This window comes from Anoplopoma fimbria, chromosome 14, assembly GCF_027596085.1.
Source record: "Anoplopoma fimbria isolate UVic2021 breed Golden Eagle Sablefish chromosome 14, Afim_UVic_2022, whole genome shotgun sequence".
Taxonomy (NCBI): Eukaryota; Metazoa; Chordata; class Actinopteri; order Perciformes; family Anoplopomatidae; genus Anoplopoma; species Anoplopoma fimbria.
In genome coordinates, this window is record NC_072462.1 from 17,260,740 (window position 1) to 17,285,247 (window position 24,508).

A 24,508-nucleotide genomic window follows, 5' to 3' on the forward strand; every position below is an offset into this window, starting at 1 on the left:
CATGTACTATGGAAAAGAAGGGCAGAGGACACAAACTGGACCGAGAGAGCTGCATTTAATGCTTTAAAAAAAAATATTAAAAAAAAAAATATGCAGAGCCACATCGCTCTGACGTCGAGAATTACTTCCCTGGGTTGGCTGCTGCGGTTGTTTTGCAACTGATGGAAGATTTTTTTTTTTTTTTCCTTGTATTATTTTGATACGCTTTTGAGGATGAATATGTTTATTCTGGTGCTCTGGGGTAGCGCGTGAGGTAAGTGACTTATCCAGAGGTGCGCGCGCTACTTTCTCCTGCTCTTAAAAATCGAGATTTTGTTTGTTTGTTTGTGTGCAAAAGCCTTTGACATTTCAATGTCAGACTAGGACATTAGTCTTGTTTTCCTTACTTAAAAAAAAAATAATGAGAGATATTAGCAACAGATTCCAGAAATGATTCATCATTGGATAGCTGGAACTATTTTGGCCACCGGCTCATCATCAATTCCTGCAACTGGTGCAAGTGGGATTTTATAAAACGGCTGGTTGTGTTATAATGATGGGCCCATAGCTAATAGACAGGTGCGGTGCAAAGCAGGGTTTTCGAGAAAGAGTTGAGGCAGTCATTGCATGTTGTAAAGCATCATGGAATTGTAAATAATGCTGAGATGATGGTGAGACTGGTTGTTGTTACCCAAAGTGTGATGATAGGGATTTGCACAAATGTGATATTTATGCAGGACCATCACTCTTGCTCTCAAAGTGACTCCTGAGCTCAAGTTCAAGTAGTTGAATATTATTTAGTGGAGCCTTCAGTCTGTGCAGCAGCCTGTCACGCTGGAGGTTACTCTATAACCTGCTGATTTGCAACTGGAAGCAACCTGATACTCTAACGATATTACGCAATTCTGCAAACAAACTAAGATTGCTTAACTCTTGGATGCTCCTGTTATGGCAGCCATATCTTATATGCGTAATAAAGTAGGCCTCTATTTTATGTGCTGTATAATACTGTATGTGACCATCCACACACTGTGATGACACGCCTAATGAATAAATAATCATAAAGACCCACATACCCACACTGTACACTCAAAAACAAGTGAGCAGACTGGAAAACAACTGTAGTAATCATGTAACACATTCCTAAAAAAACACCATAATAGTTTTCCGGTGCCATACAAAAACATTATTCAAAATGATACATTAGATAATGCCAAAATATGATTTGATTTGTCACTGCATACTGCATGTTTTGTTACTTTTAGTGTACTGACTTCTGCAGTTTGTTTTGCCAGACTTGATGAACAGGCATTATCAGTGTTAAAGTTGAAACTTCATCATTACCTGCTTGTATTGCTTTCACTTTAAAGCCAATAAGCTGCCTCCTACACTGCTGAACTAGAAAGTTAGGGTTTTTTTGTGCTTGTAAAACAATCTGATTTAATTTGTTTTGGTTTGTTGTCTGATAAAAGAGTTTTTCAGTATATTTCTTTTCACAAATGTGATGGGTTTGAAGTTTCAGTCTTGCTGTGCTTTACCCACAAAGGTGTTGCCTGAAAGCTCTGTTGAAGGCTCTGCAATTGAATATGTTAAAACTACGGGTGTAGCTTATGTTTCAGAGGGGTAAGTAGGACATACTTAGGGGGGATTTCAAAGGGCATGAACATAAAACACACAAAAAGTGAATCATGAAAAATATTACAAAACACCCATTAAAAATGTGTTAATTAGCATGAGTATTTCTCAAAATGAGTAGTACAGTAGTGATTACAGTAGTACTGTCTTTAATAACTGAATGAGACCTTTTTTGTGCTGATGTTCTTCTTTAGCTACTTAGTTGTTGGGGAGTTTTGTGTATAGGGCTACGTTCAGACTGCAGGCAAAGGTGTACCAAATTAGAATTTTTTGTGCATATGTGCCTCAGATCTGGGTTTTTTTTCTCCCCGTAACAGTGTGAACACCACACATTACATGGAATCTGTTCTTTTGAATCCTGATTGGGGACACTTTGATATTTGGTCCTAAATCAGATAAAGTTCAGATTTTTTTTTTGCAATGCGTCCTCAGTCTGAACAGCAATTTCGAAATTCATGCGACTTCTACATCAGTCATTATCCACATTCGTCACTATCCCGCACTGGCAGGAGTCCATCCATGAACACAAACATAGAAGACAGCTGTGATGGAGGTAATCACTGGAGGGTAATCAGTGGAGGGCGGGGATCGCTATCATCTGGTCCCGAATTAGCTGGTTCCACTGCACATCAATTTATAAATGATACAGTTATTGTGACTTTAGCGGCTTCTATGTTTACTTCATAGATCTGTGCCTCTGGTGATAATGCCAACCTGGATTTACTGATCCACTGACATCACAAACAGTTATGTGCATATTCTTATGCACTATCTTAAATGCTTGCACACACACACACACACCCAACACACACACACACACACTACATAGAATTTTCAAATTCAGGGCCCCCGATGACATTGAGAAGTCCTCATATTACTTCAGATTCCTTTCCTTCAGGTCCCACTCATGTTCTGTGTCAGCATGTTTGTCCACGTATCCATTTATTAGTGCATGTGCATGTGTATCTGTGTGCATGTGTAGCAGAAAAGTTTTTAAACGCTACAAGCGCAGCGCTTGCTCAACCACGAGTCAGCTCATACCGGTTGTTGTGGATCCATAAACTGGTCAAACGTTTCAAACGTTCAAATTATTTAGTTCACATTTCCTTGCCTTTATTCTGTAGTTGATAATCGAGATTGGCAGGAGAGAGAAAGAGGAGATGGCATGCAACACAGATCCTCATGTCAGAATGTGTCTGAGACCACCAGCGCATGATGAGGCCCCCCAAACTTAAAGCTGTCAGAGCTAATGTATGATGTCAGTTTGTCAAACACATCACAACAGCTCAGTAAGTTACTCAAACCATAACCTTACCCTGCATTAAGGTATACACCACTTGGATGAGCCTCTTATTGGGCCGGACTGCTATATTCTGCCTCCTTCTACTACTCCTTTTCAGTTGCTTTGCTGTTTTCAGAGTCCCTGTTTCTATGGGAAACAGCCATGACAAGGACTCAAGCTAACAAGCTGCATTCTTATAACATGCTAATGAAAACGGTGCTAATGTGCACAATAGACATGTGCAAGATGTTTCCCTCCTGACTTAATGTTTTACAGGCGCTGTAGTGATATTAGCCTGTACCAGCACGAGTCCAACTGATTTATTTCTATCCAACCTTTCGCTGGCAATGTGAGAAGATCAACCTTTAACCTTAAGTTAGCCTAACCTTAACTTAACAGGAGGTCCCATCAGGAGTCTAAAACAAAGTCCAAAATCGAATTAAGAACCCTTGTAAAAAATAAGATTGCCCCACCTCGGGGTTCTGAAAAACGCTCCCTCAAAACAAGCTTTGTCTTTCCGTCTACCCTTATCTGTGAGACATGCCAAAGGAAACTCCAGATGCCCTCCCCCCACACAGAGGGGACCAAGTGAGGACTCACTGTCCTCAGCCCGTCGCCAGATGATAGCTCGCCAACTGTTGGCTGTAAAGACACAATGTACTTCTCATACTCCGCTCAGTCGAGTGGGTGGCTCACCAGGCCACTACAAGCAAATTAACGCTCAGGTCCACCGAGCCTTCTTTCAACCATTTCAAGGATACTTTGCTCTAAAAGGTGGACACTGAATGTGCTGCATCTTTTTTTTTTATTTATTTTTTTTTTTTACACTACAGACCACTGTAGGTGAATTTTAGGCAAAAATAAAAACAGAGCTCAAAGGTTGATTTCCTCATTTTTAAATAAGTGAGGGAGGGAAGCCTAATAAGGAAGTTGATATGTGCTGTGGCAACACAACATGCCCACTTCTTCCCTCCTGTCACAAGACCACATTTTATTCATGACCGTGGGGGCTTTGTGTGTGTGTGTGTGTGTGTGTGTGTGTGTGTGTGTGTGTGTGTGTGTGTGTGTGTGTGCCACGCTTGCATTCATACACAAGTAGTGGTCCATTCAATGCAAGTAATGGAAGTCTTGTGTGCATCATATCATGGACTCCCCATGTGTCAGGAGGTGAATAGGATTGTGATGTGACAGTGCACAGGCTTGTATCCAGGCCATGTGTGCAGGGATCATCTCTGCACAGAGCTATGCAGGCAACGAGCTCAGGACAGACCTGCTGTATTCTGCCAGGGACTGTCTGTAAAAAAAAAAAAAAAAAAAAAAACACGACAGGATGTAGCAGTTGCTCAGTGCAGGAACAGGTGGCTGTCAACGCGACTGCAGCCAGTGAATCGCGGTGAACAGTTGCCCCCTCAGAGTTTTTGCACCACTCCCTAATCTGTTCACACGCACAGAAAGCGGGGTTTTATCCCAGACTCCCGAGATAACACTCTCCATTCTTACATCGCCCGTCCCCATCACATGAGCGCTACCCCGCTTCCCCTCAGTCCACGGGGGACACCGTAGAACCAGCAATCGGTGTTATATTTGGGCTTACTTGCGGGAACGAAATATGACGCGCGAGGACAGAGCGGAGCTGTGCACGCGGCCGGTGGGGGACCTCGGAGAGCGTGCTCTGCGGCCGATTTGGGAGGTGCGTGTATTAGTGGCAATACACCTGCAGTGTATTACGGTTTGGATTATATTAAAATGCATGCCGGCTGTATTTATTGCATAATTTGTGCACATTTCCACTTCTCTTTCAATTTGAATGACACACGTAGCATGTTCACACTTTAATTTACAAACAATTCCTAGAAAACGTCATCATAACTTTTACAGACATGTTTTTTTTCACGCACAAGAGAGAGATAGAGAGAATTACATAAATAAAATTGTTAAGTTAACTGAGTTGCTTTGTCCTCTGTAATCTCCTTTATTTGTACTCACTTTGTGTGTGTGTGTGTGGGGGGGGGGGGGGGGGGGTATTTTACTGTATCTCTAAACTCGTTTGAATAGATTTTTTTGTTCAGATTATTATGGCACATGCTCTGTGAGGGCACCAGCTGTTATTTTGGTGAGCAGTTTGAACAGATGTAACAGACTCTAAAAGCAACAGGTGCCTACTGTCTGCATGCTGTGTCTGAAACACTGCATAATGGAGACAGAAGGACTTTTGTGTTATGTTTGCATGTGTTTTATGTAATGTTTTCCCTTTGGTTAATGCGATGATGCATCAAATAACATACGGAACACAAGAGGTTGTTGAAAATGTTGTATCATCCTGCACTGCTACGTAAGTAGAAGAACCCCTTTGCCTGTTTGAGATGTTTTTAAAAAAAAATGTACAAATGTTCCATCCTCTACTTTTTTACCACTTTACTTAATTTTCAACATCTCTGCAGACCTTAGAATTACAATTTGAAATGAAAAGAATCTACTTTTGCAATTCAAGGAGGATCTAAATACTCGGGAGATAAAACAGTCGAAAATACAGTCAAACATATTTTTCCTCACATTTTATCATTGGCAAGCTTTTGGTAGAATTTACAAAAATGCTTTCAATAAAGGATTTGATCTCAAATACAGCATTACTTAAATCAGAAAATAAAAAGATAAGTTAAAGTAAAATCACTGACTGCAGAAAATAACTGAGATCCTTCACTAACAAGAGTGGTTGTTTATGGATGTTTACTTTTGATTATACTCCAAACAAACTCTCAATAAATATTCTCATAGATCTTTATTTTCAGCTTGTTTTGGAGCATTTGGCATAAACAAACACTTTGGCCTGCAAACGTTCCCTGAAACAGGACGCTGGTGTGATTCAGCTTTATCCATCTTGTCCTGCAGATCCTGTCTGTGTGTATCAGTTTTCCGGGAACTGATATGCTCAACCAGTGTTATTATGATTCAGCGTGAGCTTAGTCTTCATTAGACAAGAGAGGGTTTGTCTCAAAGAGCAGGAAGTGAAAGCTAAGATTACACCATAGGACTGGTCATGCTCTCAAAGTAATACCTAGTTTTTAAAGTTGGACCTTCGATTTTTGAGGTAATTGTCTTCAGCAGTATTATTGAATCTTTTCTACTTACTTTGCTTGTTATTATTATATATGATGGTGTTGTTTAAATAATGTCCAGTCCGGGTTCAATGTACAAATTGTGTTCACAGTAAGGCCTTATCATTCAATATGTGTTGAGAATTTGGCATCTACTTCTTCTAGGTGAGAGTGCTTTTATTGCCCACATTAAATAAATGTATGACTTTTAAGGCGAGACAGGTCAAAGATTGCCTCTGTACTTAGCTAAATGAGTAGACTCAAATGAAGGGCATTTATGCTGCTCATTTATTTGTTGGACACCTTGGCATTGTCTGTTAGCACTTACAACCTAAAATAAATAATACATGTTGTATCTAATGTAGATCACTTGACAATACATCCCAGCAAAAGTTTTATTGATTCAAAAAGCTTTTGTGGTAGGTGACATCTTTCATGGCAAGCAGCTGATTATATATAAGCTGCTTATATATGCACATAATGAACTCCAAAAGGCTCTGTAACAAAGCTATCACAATATTTATTGTAACTGTGGATGTTATCTCTATAACACATTCTTCTGTTTTCTTTCCATTATTTGAATTGTATCAGTTTTTTTTATTCAGTCCTGTTGAGTGCAAATCCCAGAGTGTAATACTTTTCATTTGTGGTGTAGCTATAGTTGGAGCAATGTTATTATAAGGACATCTGATATGACTCTGATATGTACTTCATTGTAACAGTTAGTCCTGAAACAGTTTGTCGATTCATGAAGTTTTAAACTGTCCGTAGACAAATCCGTAATAAACACACTTAGTTGCAGCTCTCGCGCCTGTACATTTTTACAGTTTTTTGTCAACATGTCTTTCCAAAATTCCTGCTGCATAACTTTATGTCCCGTTCCTCACAGTCATCGTCGGCGCTGGCAAGCAGGAGCTGTTGTCGCGGCTCGTTGGCATGTGTTCCCCCTGAGCTCGGCGACGCCTCCCTCGGTGGTGCGGTGGCAGGATGCCAGTGCAGGCGGCCCAGTGGACAGAGTTTCTGTCCTGTCCCATCTGCTACAATGAGTTTGACAGCAGCGGCCACCAGCCCATCAGCCTGGGCTGCTCCCACACGGTGTGTAAGACCTGCCTACACAAACTGCACCGCAAGGCCTGCCCCTTCGACCAGACACCCATCAGCACCGATATCGACCTGCTGCCGGTCAACTGTGCCCTGCTGCAGCTGGTCGGAGCCCAGGTGAGTCTGGAATAAAGAAGGCGTGTTTGAGTGAAAGCTTTCTGTGTGTTTATGTCTTGTGTGCTCACGATGTGTGTCTCTCTTAGGTTCCAGATGTGCAACCGGTGAGCCTGAGCAGCGCAGCAGAAGTGGAGAACTACGAGGTCTGCAAGGTTTGCGTGGAAGAGCTGGCTCTCTACCTTAAACCGATCAGCGGAGCGAAAGGTTTGTGTGTAGACATGCATGTCTGTTTTGTGTTTTTGATGGTTTCATTTTCAAGTTCTGAATCTGTGGGAAACTGTGAAAGAGAAAAAAGCTCTTCATGCTAAATGTGCGTGGGCTGTAGTTGAGCTGCCTTTGCAACTTGGCATTCATGCTTCTCACACTTCACATGACGTCTGAAAGCTGTACTCTTATGGTACTGAGAGAAAATGTATCTCTCTGCGTAACCGGACAAGAAAGATTGACCTCCCTGAAATGACCATCAGTTTCCGCTTGTTTGTTCAGCCAAATCTGGGTGACTGTGCTGTTGCAGCATTCATCATTTTTTGGCAAAGTAGATCACTTGGACGATTCACACTTTGTCATGTTCTGGTTCCCTAAGAAACACAAAACCTTGGTTGGAGATTAGAGGCAGAGTGAACCTTCAAGGCTCCACAAACGGGCTTTTAAATCCACCTACATAGCGGATTGTAACAGACTTTACCAGAATTGAATTAAATGTTATAATTGTGAAAGTTCCACACTGTTTAACTAAAGAACTGTCACCTTTTCCAGGTGTGGCGACTCTGAGTCCGAGCGTGCTCAGTCGGCCAATGCAGAGGAAGCTGGTGACCTTGGTGAACTGCCAGCTGGTGGAGGAGGAGGGCCGTGTGCGGGCGGTGCGGGCGGGCCGGTCGCTGGGGGAACGGACTGTAACCGAGCTCATCCTGCAGCACCAGAACCCCCAGCAGCTCTCTGCCAACCTCTGGGCAGCGGTGAGGGCGCGGGGCTGCCAGTTCCTGGGACCTGGTGGGTGTGAATGACATACAACACGCGCATATCAGTGATATCAACGTCGTGCTCCAAGACACAAACACATAGATGCTTGAGACAATCAGTACATGTGCTTTGTAAGACATTTAAATGTTTTTTTAGGCAGATTACACACATGTCTTTGTTTTGTAGATCTGAGGGAGACTTGTGTTATTAAAGTAATAGCTGGGTGACACAGCTTTGAGAACAATGAAGTGTCATCTTGATCTTATTGCTGCTATTGCTGTAGGCCTGTTGGATTCATGAAATAACTTGACTGTTATTCCAGCTGTTTGGCATTTGAATTCAAAGGAATTGGTTGCCTTTCAGTTGACTAGACAAGGGCCTCATTCACCAATATCCTCTCAAGTTCGTTATTACATTTTCAATAAAAGTCCTTGAGAAAAGACTACGTCTGATTTACAATGTATTCCTGAGTTGCTCGTACCTGTGTTAAAATGAATCCCATTGTACCAGTAAATTGAAATGGTGATAACGGAACCTGAAGTGGAAAGAGTGTATCAAAATACAATTATGGGCGAGATAATGAATAATAAATTACATTCGCAATATTAATAATGTAAAAAAAACATGTTTAAAACCATTTCAATATTATATCAAACTTAGGATTTCTTTAATCAAGACTAAATATATGTATACTGTATTGTTCTCTCATTGTTCCATACATTACAAACTGTACAACCAACACTAATACAATTGTAATGCTACAGAAAAGAGCTATAAGAATTGTAAATCAATCTGATTATTACGGACAAACCAACATCCTATTTATTCACTTGCATGCTTTAAGCTGTTTGAGATGGATGATCTTAAAGTGAGAGGGTTGCTTATTGGGAAGGTGTGATAATAAGAGTGCTCCTACGTGTGCATAGATTCTGTTCTTACCTAAGAACAAATACCACATAAGAAAACGTTTTGGTGAATGAGGACCAGAGTGTCCAGAAGTTACCTTGTGAATTGCCTGTTCAGATTGCCTCATCAAACTGACTGCTGGTGCTGGTACCCGGTGTCCTGTGATGATTACTCATAGGGCAGATTCTGACTGGGAAACTATTTCTCATCATGATAACAGAATGAGTTCATTTGAGTCTGAGGACACCTGGCTCCAAGAACCTCTACGTGTTGAAAATAGATTTGTTTGTTTGATTTCTCAATTAAAACATGCATTGTATCCTTCCGTCTCCCACCATTCTCCCCTCTTGCTGTCGTCCGATGTCCACCTACATCCCCCTCTATCTCTCCCTCATCAGCTATGCAAGAAGATGGTCTGAAGCTAGTTTTACTGGCTCTTGAGGACGGCTCGGCTTTGTCCAGGAAGGTGTTGGTTTTGTTCGTGGTCCAAAAGCTCGAGGCTCGGTTCCCCCAGGCCTCCAAAACCAGCATAGGCCACGTGGTGCAGCTTCTCTACAGGGCCTCCTGCTTCAAGGTACAGGCAATAGGAATGAGCATAAACACAACTTTAAAAAAAAAGTTGTTTGATGTAATCTACGTCAAACTGAACAAAAAGAACCTCAGTTTGCTGCTGTCCCAAGAACCCAAGCCATAATAATTGACCTGATTAAAAGAAGGGTATTTAAATATAAACCACCACATATCCCTTTAGATAGTGCTCCAAATGAATACCTTTCTTTATGTCAGCAGTTATAGAGGTGTTATTCCTGTCAATTTAAGTATAATACATTTATATGTAAATATATATATTTTTTCCACTAAATAAACTAAATCAAATTAAGATAAACAAAGAAAAGAAAACCCCTTTTCAACTGTAGATTGAGTATTATCACTGCCTAAATGGGTTGCCAATACTACAAATATCTTATTTTGCCTAAGTCATATCTGTAATGAGGATACGACCGTCTGTGGATATACTTTCTGTCCGTGCGTGTATTTCTGTGCCTGTTATCTGATGACAGACATTGCTGGTAGGGCAGAAATGCCAGCTATCCGTTCCTGATGTAACAGCAGTCTATATTTGCCCTCGTTGCCCCGCCTTGCAGGACAGAGACAGACAGCTCAGAAATGCTGTGAAAGATGGTTGAGAGAGCAGGAACAGTAACAAAACAGACAAAGGATGGACAGGAATAATGATGAAATCTGATTCTTTTGTTATTTTGACTGTTGAACTGAAAATTGATACGATAGCTTGATGTGTGTGTTGGTGTCTTATGATGATTACTCATAGGGCAGATTCTGAGAAGGGGGACTCCCCTTTTCTGATCAGAATTTGAGTTTATAGTCTGAAGACACAACATACGGACACAAGGCAAAATACAAACAAGATATGCAGTGTTTTTGAAAGGTAGATTATAACTAGATACTCTCAAATAACAAAATTCTTACAAAAGGTAACAATCTGTCCATCCCCTTTGTCTCCCTCGTCTTTGTTCTCACTCTCCTGTCTCTCAATCCCCCCCCTCTTTCTTATTCTCTCTCCCTCCATCGTCTGTCAGGTCACTAAGCGCGATGAAGACTCCTCACTGATGCAGCTGAAAGAAGAGTTTCGAACGTATGAGGCTCTCCGGAGAGAACATGACGCTCAGATCGTCCACATCGCCATGGAGGCGGGCCTACGAATTTCCCCCGAGCAGTGGTCTTCTCTGCTGTACGGGGACCTGGTCCACAAGTCACATATGCAGTCTATTATTGACAAGGTACCAGTATGAAAAAATTATGCCCATCATAAGTTACAGTAATTCATTATTCTAACCCTATATTATAACAGTTATTATCTTCTGCTCCAGTTGCAGTCTCCAGAGTCGTTTGCAAAGAGCGTTCAGGAGCTGACGATCGTTCTGCAGAGGACAGGAGACCCCGCCAACCTCACAAGCCTTAGACCACATCTAGAGCTACTAGCCAACATAGACCACAATCCAGGTGCGGTCAGTTTGTTTAACAGTATTCATCTGAATGAATGCTAACGAGTTAATTATTTACACTTTTCAGAATAAAGGGCTTGTCCTGTTCCACAAAGACTAATGAGATTGAAAAGTGAAACAAATAGGCGTGCTGTTGCACTCGCATATCAAAATGCAATTAAAAAGCACAAAAGAGAAGATTAAAAACCTCTGAATAATCTTGTGTGTTGAAGATGTATTAATGAAAGCACAACAATAAGAGGTTAGAAATATTATGGCACTCAGAAATGTATTCTGTGTTTTCTTGGTTTAACTTGGTTTAACTTGGTTTAACTTGGATGGATTGCCATGAAATTGGGTCCCTTTTCCTGTGACCCCTCTGGTAAAATTTAAAATGTGCCAGCACTTTGATTTATGACCAAATACATAGCTTTTCCTTCGATCTCAGCTAATGTTAGCTACCAGGATCGTGAAGACAGTAAACATGACACCTGCTTAACATCAGCATGTTGTTGTGAGCATGTTGGCATAATGTTAGCGTTTAAGCTCAAAGCACTGTGTTTAAGTGCAGCCCAACAGAGCTGCTTGCATGGCTGTGCACTCTTGTTATTTTAACCTTTATTTATACAGGGAGCGCCTACTGTCTAATGTTTATAATGACGAAATGTGTGTGTCCTCATCCAAAAAGTATGTTAGCTAGAAAGTTTTACACTATAATGATGTCTAATCTCAATTATGTCGGGTACGCGCTAAATTCTGTATAAGCTGCTGTTACCTGAGCCTTTCTTAGACTCTTACAGTAATAAAACTCTCTTCTAAACAGACTTTGATGTTGATCGGTTTGCAGATGCCCCGGCGCCATCATGGGAGGAGCTGGAAAGTGTGATGCTGGCTGTGAAGTTGGTGGTTCATGGACTAGTGGAATTCATACAGAATTTCAGCAAGAAGAGCCACGATGCTCCGCAGGTACACTAATGATTGAAGAAGAAATTGTAGCAGTATTATTTAAAAAAGACAACAGAACAATGCAAGAAATTAGATGAGCTAAAAGAAATGTGAGAGATCATAAACATCATACTTTCCTAGTGAAAAAGTGCAGAATAATTAAGAGGAGAAGTTGTACTGCTGCTCCATCCAGACACCGTAGAAGGCCAACGACATGAATGATAAGATGTTCAGGGTCGACTCGCACACTTTGTTCCTCCTGGCTGCTGCCTCTTAGACAAGGAAAAGGACAGTACATGGTGTCTTGTCTCTGGATACCACAGCATTGAAATGACTGTTAACAATTGGATAATGCAGCTGTGAAGACTGAAACGGGTCTCTAACAGCTGATACAGTATAGAAGAGTGAATAGGGGATGAAGGTCTCCTGTGTGTCTGTATCAGCTCTTGTCAAACAATAAATTTAGTTTAAAAACGAACACTAAAACAAGTTCAAGTTCAGTCATCATATTCTTGCACTCTTAATCAAAATGGTTGAATACATCAGTACATTTAGAATAAATTAATACTTGTACAATTCTTAAATACCATTATTTCTATAGTCATCTATGGCATGCTATCAAGAAGTTCTGTCCTGTGCAAAGTGAGACATTTTGTGGGTTAAATGGTTCTGTTGCATATTAGAAAAAAATAAATGTAAAAGATGACTTATCGCACCATGATACTTTTGAGCTCTGTAAACCAGGGAATGTTTGCTTTGGAGGCAAACAGTTTCAAAATGGCAGCCTTGCCATAAACACTTATGTTGTTTTCCATCAGGAATGTACCACAAAAGCTGTTTATAATAATCTCTAATCAAGTTAGAACATGGTGTTTACCAGCTTTTCTTTGTAGTCTTTCGACAGCTGTTTGTTGCCTTTGACTTGTGACATTGTTCATTTTTGCCAGCACAGTGTCATCTTTTTGACATCCATTGTGAAATGTTAATGAATCATTTATTTACTGAAATGTTATAACAGACTGATCATAAAAAATGGAATCACCATGGATACGCTGTTAACAGTAAACATTAACTAACATCTTGTTTTTATGATAACTTTCACAACCTACAACTTCAGGCTCAAAGCCATATGTACATTTTAGTCTTTCATCCAAAACGTAAATGCATTGGATTGATTTTACACTAAATGTGCATTTTGCAGCCTCAGGCCAACAGCAAGTACAAGACCAGCATGTGTCGAGACCTTCGTCAGCAAGGAGGCTGTCCACGAGGAACCAACTGTACATTTGCGCACACACAGGATGAGCTTGAGAAGTGAGTCCTGTTTCCACACAGCCTTCCCCCCCCCCTTTTTAATTAGATTTTATTTAATTAATCATGTTTTTATTTACCAGAGGATTTACAAACGGTCCTCAGTGCAAATATCTAATCACAACATGTTTATTAAGATGTTCTCCTCTGTTCTCCGCAACACATAACCCTTCCCCATAGTACTGAATTTCCCCGTTATCCCGTCTTCTCTTTACAGATTTAGACTGAGAAACAAGAAGAGCAGCAGCGTGGGACGCACATTCCCATTAGCGCCGGGGGTTATGGGTAAAACCTTCACCATGGAGGGCAGCATCCACACAGACGTGTCTACAGACATGGGGCAGGGTCTCCAAGGCACAGTGGAGAACACAGAACCCCTGACGGAGGTAGTGTCCGGCCTGACTCACCCCCAACTGATCTCCAGAGGGTCTGACATGATGGAGGAAATGAGTAGAGCGATGCCAAATGTCTCCAATGCGGCTAACGGATCCAACGGGCTGTCTACCCGAAACACGTCGGGATCAACTGAACAGTAAGATAATTCACTGATTCTTTTACCCCTTCTATTGTTGGCTTTTTACCCTGTGACCAGCCTAATATTACTTCCAGTTTAGCATAACTATTTATATGGAGTCAGATTTGCCTAAACGAATATAGGCAATAAGTAATTAACCACTTGAAAAAAGAGCAATATACAAACGTAAATTTGCATGCATGGTTCAGAACGTCAACAATTTCACATGATTATTTGTGTAGTCACTTGATATGTGGTTTGTAACACATTGGATATTCGCATAGGATTTTGGAAGGGAGGTTCTGTTGGTAATGTCTGACCTTTGGTATCTCGAGCTCATACATGTGTCCATTATTTCTCTTTACGTCGTCATTCTGTCCACCAGGAATCCCATCTCACCTCCAAGGACTCCAGTCAGCCACTCCTCAGCGTCATCTCCCTTGACAACAGTTGGGCGGGGCGATGCGGGCGCTCCTATGCCCAAACATGGTCAGTTCATGCTGCGTGCACCCCATCCTTCTCAGGGGTCAGAGCTGTACTATCAGGAGCCCCACTCTGCATATGACACGCCCCATTATCAACCAGCCTGTGAGTCAGAATTGTTTAATGAAATTCTCAGTTTTAAAAACAGACTTTATTGTTGTCTTGGGTAAATGCTAATGAATGAGCTCTTCTCTCCGTCTTCTTTCCCCCTTCCTCACCAGCAGGTTCCTACTACCAATCTTCTCTTCATCCTCCACACAAACCCTGCATGGCTCGCTTCCTTCGATCCTCCAACGTCCCAGAATCCTCTCTGCCGCCCTCCGTTGGCCCTCCGCAGTCTTCCTACCCGAGTGACCCTCAAGCGCCACACCCACCTTCCTCCTCTTCTTCGGGGTACCCGCAACACCCGCCTAGAGATCGGATGGGAGCTCCTGCCTTCCATCACCACCCGGGGCAGCCTCAATATGGGCCTCTGGCTCCTGCTCATGGTGTTTATGCTCCCCTCTATGACAGCAGGAGAGTATGGAGGCCTCAGGTGAGCCATCTGTTTATCATCATCATGCTACTGTTAGTATCGTTATTCTGTTACTTACTCTGATATTGATGATAATTATCATTAACAGCTGTACCACAGAGAAGATGCCAGGAGCAACTCACTGCCTCCAGAGGTGCTGCATTCCTCCGTCTACCAGCCTCCACTCAGGGAGAGATTCAACTCTCTAGACAGCAACTACTGCTCTGGAGCTGAGCACCGTGCAGGCCTACACCGGGTAGGCGAAGTAACGTGCATCTTATAGCCGTGGGGAATACTCACCTCTGATTGGCTGAAGGGATTTATTTTTAGATGACAACACACCTCTGACGTAACTCCTGCGTCACTGTTTTGGGTTTAAGACACATATCCGTTCAAAAACGGTCCCATCTGGCTGTTACGTGGCTACGGCTTCTAACACTTGTTTGAATGACAGTAATTCCAAGGTTCACAGTAGCAGTTCAAGCACAGGGTCTATTTCAAGAGTATAATACCTTAAATAACAGTGTATTTTAATTATTCATGAGAATAGAATAAGAGAGATAATCCACATTGAGCCATGCAATAATTAAAAAAGAATGCTCTCTTCTGATTGTTATATTAAAAGGATTTTATATCAGTTTTTCTTGTCACAATGTCATAAAACATCTCTTGTGTAGCTTCCAGTATATCCATTAGAAAAAAAAAATCTGTATTAATCAATGTTGGTCCGTCTTACAGTGAACATATTTATTACTGAGTTCTTTTCAGCAACACTTCCTTTCCTTTGCGTCTCTTTTTACGCCCACATATCATCTCACCTCTACCTTCCCTGGCAGCCACAGAGCCGCAGTTCTTAGCTTCATCCTCCTCTGTAGTCCTCCCACTCCTCACCCAAATATGTTCCTGCCTCCCCCACTCTCGTCTCTCCTTCTAACATCATCGTATAGCATTACCAGTATGACTACTGCAGCTCTACAGTATATTTTACAAATAATGCTCCAATACCTGTTATATAGATTATTAATAAAGGGCACAGTGTCCAAGTTAACCCTTTTTTAATGTAAATTGCAAGACTTTTTGCTCAATTGTGCAGGAGGAAACAGACATTTTGTTGTAGCAACACCTACACCATACATTGCAATGCAATGCAGTGCATAAGCCCTGCAATGAAAATATTCAGTGTACCTTTTGTGTCCACCACCTGTATGTACAGTATACTGTGGGAAAGAGCCTCACAAGCTAATACAAAACGATTAATAACTGCAATCTTTGAATAAACAGCTCTATAGGGTCTAAATAAAAAGGGCACATTAGAAGCTTGGCTTTTTAAATTGCAAATTTAGTTTTTGTTTTTGCATTACATTGGACAGCTGTTTTATTGTTTCCACCCCCACATCTCCAGAAAAAACTAATCTTGTCTGCCCCGATGTCTAGACCTTGTCCAAACATAAAATGTAGTCAGAGCACCTAAAGTTTGGTATAGATAGATGAACACTGATTATAAATCTGATTCAACTGAAAACTCAAAGTACTTTATTAGTAGTGTATTTGGTAGTAACCAGTTGTCAATTATGGCTTCAGTCAGTTAACTGGTAATTCGAATGTTTAAAAGTATTATGATGTGAATACAAGTATCTGTTCTCTTTCTCTTCCTCACTCTTCCTGTCTTGTCGAACGCTCCCTTGTCAGGATTATGGCCGTGTTCCTCTCGGCTACGAGGATCTGTTCAGAAGGAAGCAGGAGCAGTGGGCTCATCATCATCACCACCATCACAACACCAACAGGCCCTCCCAGTCCTCCCCCATCTTCACCATTGATTTTGCAACTGAGGTAGCAAGCAAATAAGAGAAACGACATATGTACAAAGGCAAACACACAAAGCATGCTTAAGGGTGTTTATAGGCACGAGAATTACAATTACAATGTCAGCATAACCGGTTTGTTAATATTTTACCTGCAGCCACCTGAATCTGAGAGTAATAAATTACTTGTGTGACTTACCGTTTTTTAAATATGTAGGATTGAATTCCTATCCCAAAAAGCTTGCGCCTCAGCTGTGCCTAATGCTATTTTAGTGGGGGATAGTTGCTTAGCAACTGTGGAGGGTGATATCATAGCAATGCAAAATCGTGGCGTATGTGCATGTGTGGGTGTGTGTGTTTGAGAGAGAGAAATGGAGAAAGCGAGAGGAGAGACTTTAACAAGCAGTGACTCAGGCTTTCGGCTGAGTAAAGCTTTGTTTAACAACAAGCCAGATATGTTTCTTCGGAAGATAGCCACTTTAAGATTGATTGCCAATTAATGAAGCCTAAATGACTTTTTAAGTGATTGTGCATTCATCTCAATTTACTTTTGATGCCTTTACATAACAAGCATACGCAAACAAGACCAGCTAAAATATTGACTATTTTATGTAAGGCTATCCAACGCTTGTCTCAGGGATGACAGCAAACTGGCAGGTCAGAAATGCCAGTTATAGCATTTATTCAAATTTGTAGGCACCCCAGGCTGGTATGAGGTGTGTAAGCTCTCTTAAAACTTACACCTTATGTTTAACACATCACACATCTGAGCAATTTAGAGTCTCTATTTCACTAAATCTGCATATCTTAGGACTGTGGGAGAAAATCAGTGCAACCGGTAGAAAACCAATGTAGAAAGATAAGGAGGATACAGTGTTACCGGGGAGCCAGTGTGCTAGCTGTCATGTATAATTATGTTTATAAGATCACCTTACCAGCTGCTTTCCCAAAACACTGCTACTGGGCATGTCTCTTTCTGACACTTTAGAACAAATGCTTGGAGGATGACTTCTGTTTGGATATGCAAAGGAGCGTTTCACACCATCATTTTTAAACGTCTCTCTCTTTCTTTCAGCACGTGGAGAGCAGTGGAGGCCAGTGTGTGGGGTGCCGGTTCAGAGGCGAGGAAAGTTTAGCCCACTACTCCCCGTGGTCCTGTGGTACCATCGGCCCCTGTCTCAGCCCCTTTGAGCCGGAAACGCTCGCACACACCTCGGCTCACTCCTGCTCGGAGCACTCGGTGAGACTCTTCCCACATCCACAAGTAGGCGCAGGCACACATCTGAAAACAAATACATTTTTTTTTTTTCATTTCACTACCCCTTCCGCAGTGTATGGTTGTGTTTGACTGGCGTCCATGTTTTTCTCATGCAGGAGTTGGACAGTAACGGAGGTGGAGGAGGCGGCGTCAGTGGCAGCGGTAGTGGTGTCGGGAAGCGATGGCTGCACTCGTTGGATCATTACCGGCGCTTGAAAGACGAGGACCCGATCATTCCCTTTAGTGAGGGGCCCATTATCTCAAAGTGGGGTGCAATATCAAGGGCATCTCGCACAGGATACCACACCACCGACCCAATCCAAGCCACGGCCTGCCAGGGCAGCGCCAACACCACACCCATCAACTTTAAAGGTGAGGAGGGATAGAAGTTCTTTATTATTCATATTTCATCACTTACTTTATTTAATCAAGTCTCTAAATTTGTTGTATTTTATCCTGTTACTGTAATGCAGCTGTTTATTGTCCTTTAACTTCAATGCCCTTTATAAACTGTGTTTATTATACAGATGAATAAAACACAATATTTAATCATATTTATTATAAGGTAAATGTTGCATTTCTTTCTTTCTTTGTTTCTTTCTCTCAAAGATTACAACCACCACTTGGATCACAGCGACTATAGGTGGAGCTCCAGGGGATCAGACTCCTCCAGTCACTCCAGTTTCCTAGAGAGGTACTACAAGTTCAAACGCACTTCACTTTCTTTATATTTCTTAAATCTTTTTATTTTATTTTCTTTGTTGCATGTTTTTGAACCACGGGGAAACACATGCACTCCCCATGGAAAGAAGGAATAATTAAACAGGAAACAATTCAAACCTTTAAGTTCACAACCTTCTACAAAATATTACATGAACATGATTGATTTCACAGTATCGGTTAGATTTATCACTGTTCAAACCCCACTGGCCACACATGGAAATTCATTCCTGATTGTTCTCAACACATTTGCTCTCACTTGTCCTCCCTCATCCCTCTCTCCTATCTCGGTGTGCTGCAGGCATTTCCTCTCTGTGGTCAGACTAAAAATAGTGCTGCTAGCTGGTTGATAAAATCCCACTGGGCAGCCAAGAAACGGAGTCAGGAAAGCCCTCTGCACTGATATCTGTAATGATTTTGATCACCATTCTTATTTTTTTTACAGTGCTTTCCATTGACCAGGCAATTAATGCACAATGCAAAGTATTCATTTTATTTTACCATTGTTTTTTTTACTGATGCCAAGGATGGTTTTATATAAAAAAAAAAAAATAGGGAACAATTGTCTGTATTTGTATGTCTTTTAGCGAGCAGCTTTGTGCATCAGAGCTTCACTGCCGTCGAACTTCGCTAAGCAGTGGAGAGAAAATCGTGTCCGATCTGCAAGCCCGGCAGACCGCCGCCTACGGCCGGGATCGAGGCCGGGCCGAGAGCGAACCGGACCCGGAACGAGACATTGAGCTCGAACTGTGCGCTCTTGACTTGGAGGATTCAGACCACCAGGAGATCAAGTCTCAGGTTAGTATAATTAAATAAATCACGCTAGAGTGTTGGACCTTATACAGTAAAAACACGTAGACACAACAGTATGTGTTGCTTCTTGATTATTTCTAAAGGGATGTTTTGAAGCTTGGATTTGGATTTGTCCAACTACAGATGGAACTATCGATTAAAATACTTCTAAATTACAGCAGTATAAATGTAATACATTCAAGTAAAACCAAAACCTCTTAATCTACCTTTCTTTTGTATCATCTTTGCCTCTCAGGAGTCTTTAGACCTGGTCTCCCCACAGTCTCAGGATGCTTCCCACCTCCTCCCACCACTGTGCTCCTCTCCCCTCCTCTCTTCTCCTGTGGAGGAGCGTCCCCACACGGAGGGTCCTTTGACAGAAAAGATGGACGCTCACCTGCTTAAAAAGATGGCCTTCAGGTGAATTACCATGTTAACAGGTGTTTTACAGGGGGCCCCCTCAGTCAGAGTTTGTCTTTGACTTGGCTTTGATTCCCCTCTTTGATTCCATTCTTCCTTTCTTCCTTCCTCTCTTTCCGTTTTCCAGGAAGTCTCTGTCTCCTGGAGGGTTGGTCTCAGGAGGTCTGGGCGTCGGCAAGCTTGTACTGCGTACTGGACCTCCTCGACTGGGGGACACTTCCACCCGGGCTTGTCCCGAAAAGCCCGGAACAGAGATGCTGCTCAATGGAAGCTAAGGGGACACAAAGTCAGACTCTGACCTGCACTAAGCTAGAGCTGAGTCCCTTGCCCACAACCAGATCCTGGTTAAAGGGAATACCATTTAATTCCAGCCTTCATATACGTCAATCATATGCCTAAATAAAACTAGACAGATATGGGTCAACAGTCTGTGCTTTGCCACGTCGTAGAGGGCCAGAGAAAACACATTGTCCTGCCTCCCAAGTGGTGATTTTCATCAATGTACAGCTCCACACAGAATATTGTGATTCAGTGTTTTACCCAATAAAACACATGACCAGTTATCCCTAACAGTAGATGCTGAACTTAACATGGCATCGTAGTCTTGAGATTTACACGTCATCTAGATTGTTGTCATTCAACATGGCTGACAGCAAAAGCTTATTCAGTAGGTGCCACATTTCATGCCACTTTTTTTGTTAACTTTCAATTTTGTTTCGACTCTATGTTAATGTTTTCCTTTACTTATTCTTTCTTGGATTGACAGCCGCGACTAAGATCCCAACATACCAAATTCTGTCTTGGTCCCAGTACTGAGGTTGGGTAATTGGGATAGTAATTATAAGGAATATGCTAGAGTAATTTATCATTTTTTTTATAATGTGATGAAAATCATTTACTCCATATATTTGCTCTCTCGTTGTGCCTGTTTCCATCAAGACAAGTGATGGTTTAGAGGCGCTTATCTATCCAAAGTTTTACTAAACAAAACAGTGATTAATTATCACTTTTCCCCCCATTTTGAATATCTGACAATTACTTTTCATGTCTTGCTCTCTCTTCACATGTTAAGGCCTTACATTATAATGTCCTCACGGAGCTCAATGCTGTGTTGTTGCGTAAACATTTTCATAAGTAGTCCTTAAAATTTTTTGAGATAGACGTTATCATACTGGGCGGGGCACTCCAACCCTCCTAAAATAGAACGAAGAAAAAAAAGAAAGTGCAGGAAACAGAGGTCTTCACTATGCTGATGCTCAAACAAGCTCTATCTTTTATGAGTCATATGTTGACCTCTGAATTCCTTCGACTGTCATGAGATCACAGAACACAATGGCACAGTCATAAGCTGAATTAGTTTATGATCATTGATCACTGGAGGACAAATGATCACTGGAGGTCAGGAGGGATGACAACAAAACTAAGATGTGGGTATCCTCGTTTGTCCATACTATACCACCTTTATTCCATTCTTGGGTGACTTATACTGCATAACTAAAGGATACCAATTAGCAATTTTGGAACAGAAATTGTATTTTCAGCTGCAGTTTGAGCTCATTCAGTAGATTTCAATACAAGCCACTTGAACTCACAATCAATCTTGTTTGATATTTGTGTGCCTGTAGTGGTTCTTGCGTTTAATCCTGCTGACTGTTAGCTAGGAACAGTCACTGCTCTCTCTCTCTCTCTCTCTCTCTCTCTCTCTCACACACACACACACACACACACACACACACACACACACACACACACACACACACACACACACACACACACACACACAGTACATGTGTGCTGTCATTCACACACAGTAGATACAAACATGCAATACAGTGGCCTTTCTCTCCTTGGTGTTATACAGACCTAAACATTGAGCTCTGCAATGGCTTTTGTCCATGCCTACTGACAGACTCCTGTCCTATTTCAAAGGTGTTATCTTTCATGTTAACGTGATCTCAGAAACTGGAAATCACACTTTTGTAAGCTCATGGCATTTTCTGTGCTTTCTGGTCCGGACACCTTTATGTACAATGTTAACAATATTAAGAGGCCATGCATGATGTTTCAAGCTGAAGCCTACAAAAGTGAGGGACACCACTTCTTGTGTTTCGTCAGGCTGTGTCTTTGTTTAACTTTTTGAAAATGTTTGGTTTCTTTTATTTGATGCATTGCTAACTTCTGTGAAGTTGTATGTTGGGGTATTTTGTATCAGGATCTTTGTTACTCTCGTTTTGTTTGCTACATTTTTGGGACAAAATTGTCTTATGTCACTCAGCTGTCTAGTTCACTGTTATTTTGTGCAGTATGGGTGATTTCCCATATGTGGCTTTGTCTATATGACTTTAATAAATAACTAGAAAACATTAACCCATTTTGAATATACAGGATATAAAGTTACAAGTTTGTTTACACCCTATTCTGAATCTTATGAGATTTGTGTAGAATGAGAAGAGGAGGGCTGACTAATATTTGAATCTTTCCAGCTTCCTCTGGCATTTCCTCTCACATAAGCTGGTGTACCTTTTCCAAAATTGATCCTCTCAGACAGATTAAACATTAAATCCCATTTTAGAGGATGGCAGAATGGCTGTACATGCGAGGATTGCTTTTTGAGTTTAAAGTTAAAACTTTATTTAATCTGTGTTTATAAAAAAGTGGTCTGGTAACCTTTTTGGGACTTCTCTTTCCCACTCACAGAAAAGTGCAGACAAAGTGAAGAATTGGATTGAAAAATTCAGTTGAATAATCTTTGAAAATTCTCTGTTTTGTGGGGTTGATTTCTCAGCTGGAAAATAGATTTTGCTGCTCGGAGTCATGAAATTATCTCAGCTACCTACTGTCGCTCTGCATCTGTTTACAACTTCACCTTTGAAGTCACATAACGTTAAGTGCCATGTTGTGTACAGTACAGTGTAATCACTCCCTGAAATGTCCTGCAGCTTTTCATATCCCTCAACTGCTCAGTCGAGTTAAGAAGTGTGACACTTCTTGTGCAGTCCTGCTTTGTTCCACTAGGGGAAGCTAGATCCTTGTCCGTCTGAATCGCTCAGGGAAGACTTAAGTTGCTCAGCTACTTTTCCTATACTCATAACTTAAATATTCTGTGGAAGTATTTACCTGAATTTCACTTGCTGATAACTCACCCTTTCACCCAAAGCATAAAAGGATTAGAGATTATATTGTTTGCCAATGTTTACTTTGCCAGTGTTTTCTTTCGCCTCTCAGTATCAATATTGGCTTTGCTATTACTGTTTCTATGGGAAAGGGCTGGGCACTACTGTATGTAAAAGCAGTATTGTGAGTATTGAACTAACGTCAAAGTGATACTCCCTGTTTCCTATCAAGTGTCTATAGAGCACTTCCGTAGTGGCCAATTTCGCTGCATTGATTCCTACCCAATTACTGCCAGTGGGTGCACCCCGGCACCCCCAACTTTCCTTCACCCCATCCTCCCTGCATCCTGCGTCATGCATGCGATAAAGTCCCTATTGTGATGGCAGAGGAGTATTGATGATTCTGTAGTTGTGATACAACACACCCAGCGCTGTAAGAGTTCTGCACATGCCCACTGTGTGGCCACGTCAAGTGCTGAAGTTTGCTTGCAGCATTTTACTTGTTTGTTCATGAAAATTAATTCTTGTTTGATAGAGACTATATTATTATTATTATTACGACTATTATTGTTATTACCACATTGGGTTGTTGTTGTGGTATTTTTCCTCCTCGGTATATTCTAAGTCAGCTTCTTTGTTTTGTATTTGAGAATTTGCTGAAACTGTTGAAATTTTTTATTAGGCAAGAAAATGTCTCATTATTCTACATTATACGGAAAAAAAGCCTGTTTGTTTAAATGTGAAACATATGATGAACTGATGTTTTCTGACTATTCATGTCTGTATTAGACATTTTATTTGCAAATCTATTGTTCGATTGAAATGTAAATGAATTATTAAGAGATGGTACACATCTGTCATTGTATACAGTCTGCCACCATCATTAGATGGACTTATAGTATAGACGCTCATTTATACAACCTATGATTACCCGGTATATTTAAATGTTTAAGTCCTTGGGGCAGTTTTGTAACGTTTCAGAATGAGGAAAATAAATTCCTTAAGAGACAGCATATCTAAAATGTCCCCATAATGAATAATACTGTTACGTATTCCATTTATTTCCTTGGAAATATCACATTGTGAAAGGTTCCCCTTTTACTGTCTTTACGGTAATGCGGGAATGGAGTAGGTCAAACCTATAATGACAATGATTTATGTGCTATTGATGAAACTGTTTGAGTATTGTTTGACTGACTGAGTGACTGATTCTTCTGTGAATTTTCTAGCTTGTTCATCTGTATTACACTGACTTACAGACAGCTTGTCCGAGCAGCATACTGCTTTTGTGTTGCACTGAGAGATGGAATTATGAAAAGGGACATGAAATTGCATGCCACAATAAACCAACAGCAAAATATGTTTCTTTGTGATTCCTGTCATAATGTTTGAATGTTGTATTATGATAGGAGACGTTAGATAACACAAACAATTCATAGGCCTTGAGACAGTTTTTAATGGCTCTCTTAGACGTATTTATCCAATGAAGATGTTACTTTTCAATAAACAAGACTATGCCATTATGTAAAAAATGTGGCGTCTGCTTCACTCACATAAT

General features: G+C 41.1%; 1 protein-coding gene across 1 annotated transcript; it reads left to right on the forward strand.

Annotated features, from left to right (window-relative positions):
• Positions 1 to 171: 171 nt before the first annotated feature.
• Positions 172 to 24,420, forward strand: rc3h2 (ring finger and CCCH-type domains 2). The gene is made up of 20 exons (XM_054612833.1): positions 172 to 253; positions 6,881 to 7,209; positions 7,296 to 7,413; positions 7,966 to 8,199; positions 9,474 to 9,649; positions 10,674 to 10,874; positions 10,965 to 11,097; positions 11,926 to 12,044; positions 13,225 to 13,337; positions 13,552 to 13,866; positions 14,234 to 14,436; positions 14,556 to 14,866; positions 14,955 to 15,101; positions 16,535 to 16,675; positions 17,723 to 17,887; positions 18,022 to 18,277; positions 18,515 to 18,599; positions 19,213 to 19,423; positions 19,674 to 19,837; positions 19,965 to 24,420. Exons 2-20 carry the CDS (start codon positions 6,979 to 6,981, stop codon positions 20,110 to 20,112), a joined length of 3,471 nt encoding a protein of 1,156 aa, XP_054468808.1. The 5' UTR covers positions 172 to 253; positions 6,881 to 6,978; the 3' UTR covers positions 20,113 to 24,420.
• Positions 24,421 to 24,508: the final 88 nt, after the last annotated feature.

Excerpts from the sequence above, each read along its gene's own strand:
- rc3h2 (XM_054612833.1), top strand. The coding sequence starts at position 6,979 with ATGCCAGTGCAGGCGGCCCAGTGGACAGAGTTTCTGTCCTGTCCCATC. Across the intron at positions 9,650-10,673 it reads ACAGGGCCTCCTGCTTCAAG|GTCACTAAGCGCGATGAAGA; the intron begins GTACAGGCAATA and ends ATCGTCTGTCAG. Across the intron at positions 19,838-19,964 it reads CTTAAAAAGATGGCCTTCAG|GAAGTCTCTGTCTCCTGGAG; the intron begins GTGAATTACCAT and ends TCCGTTTTCCAG.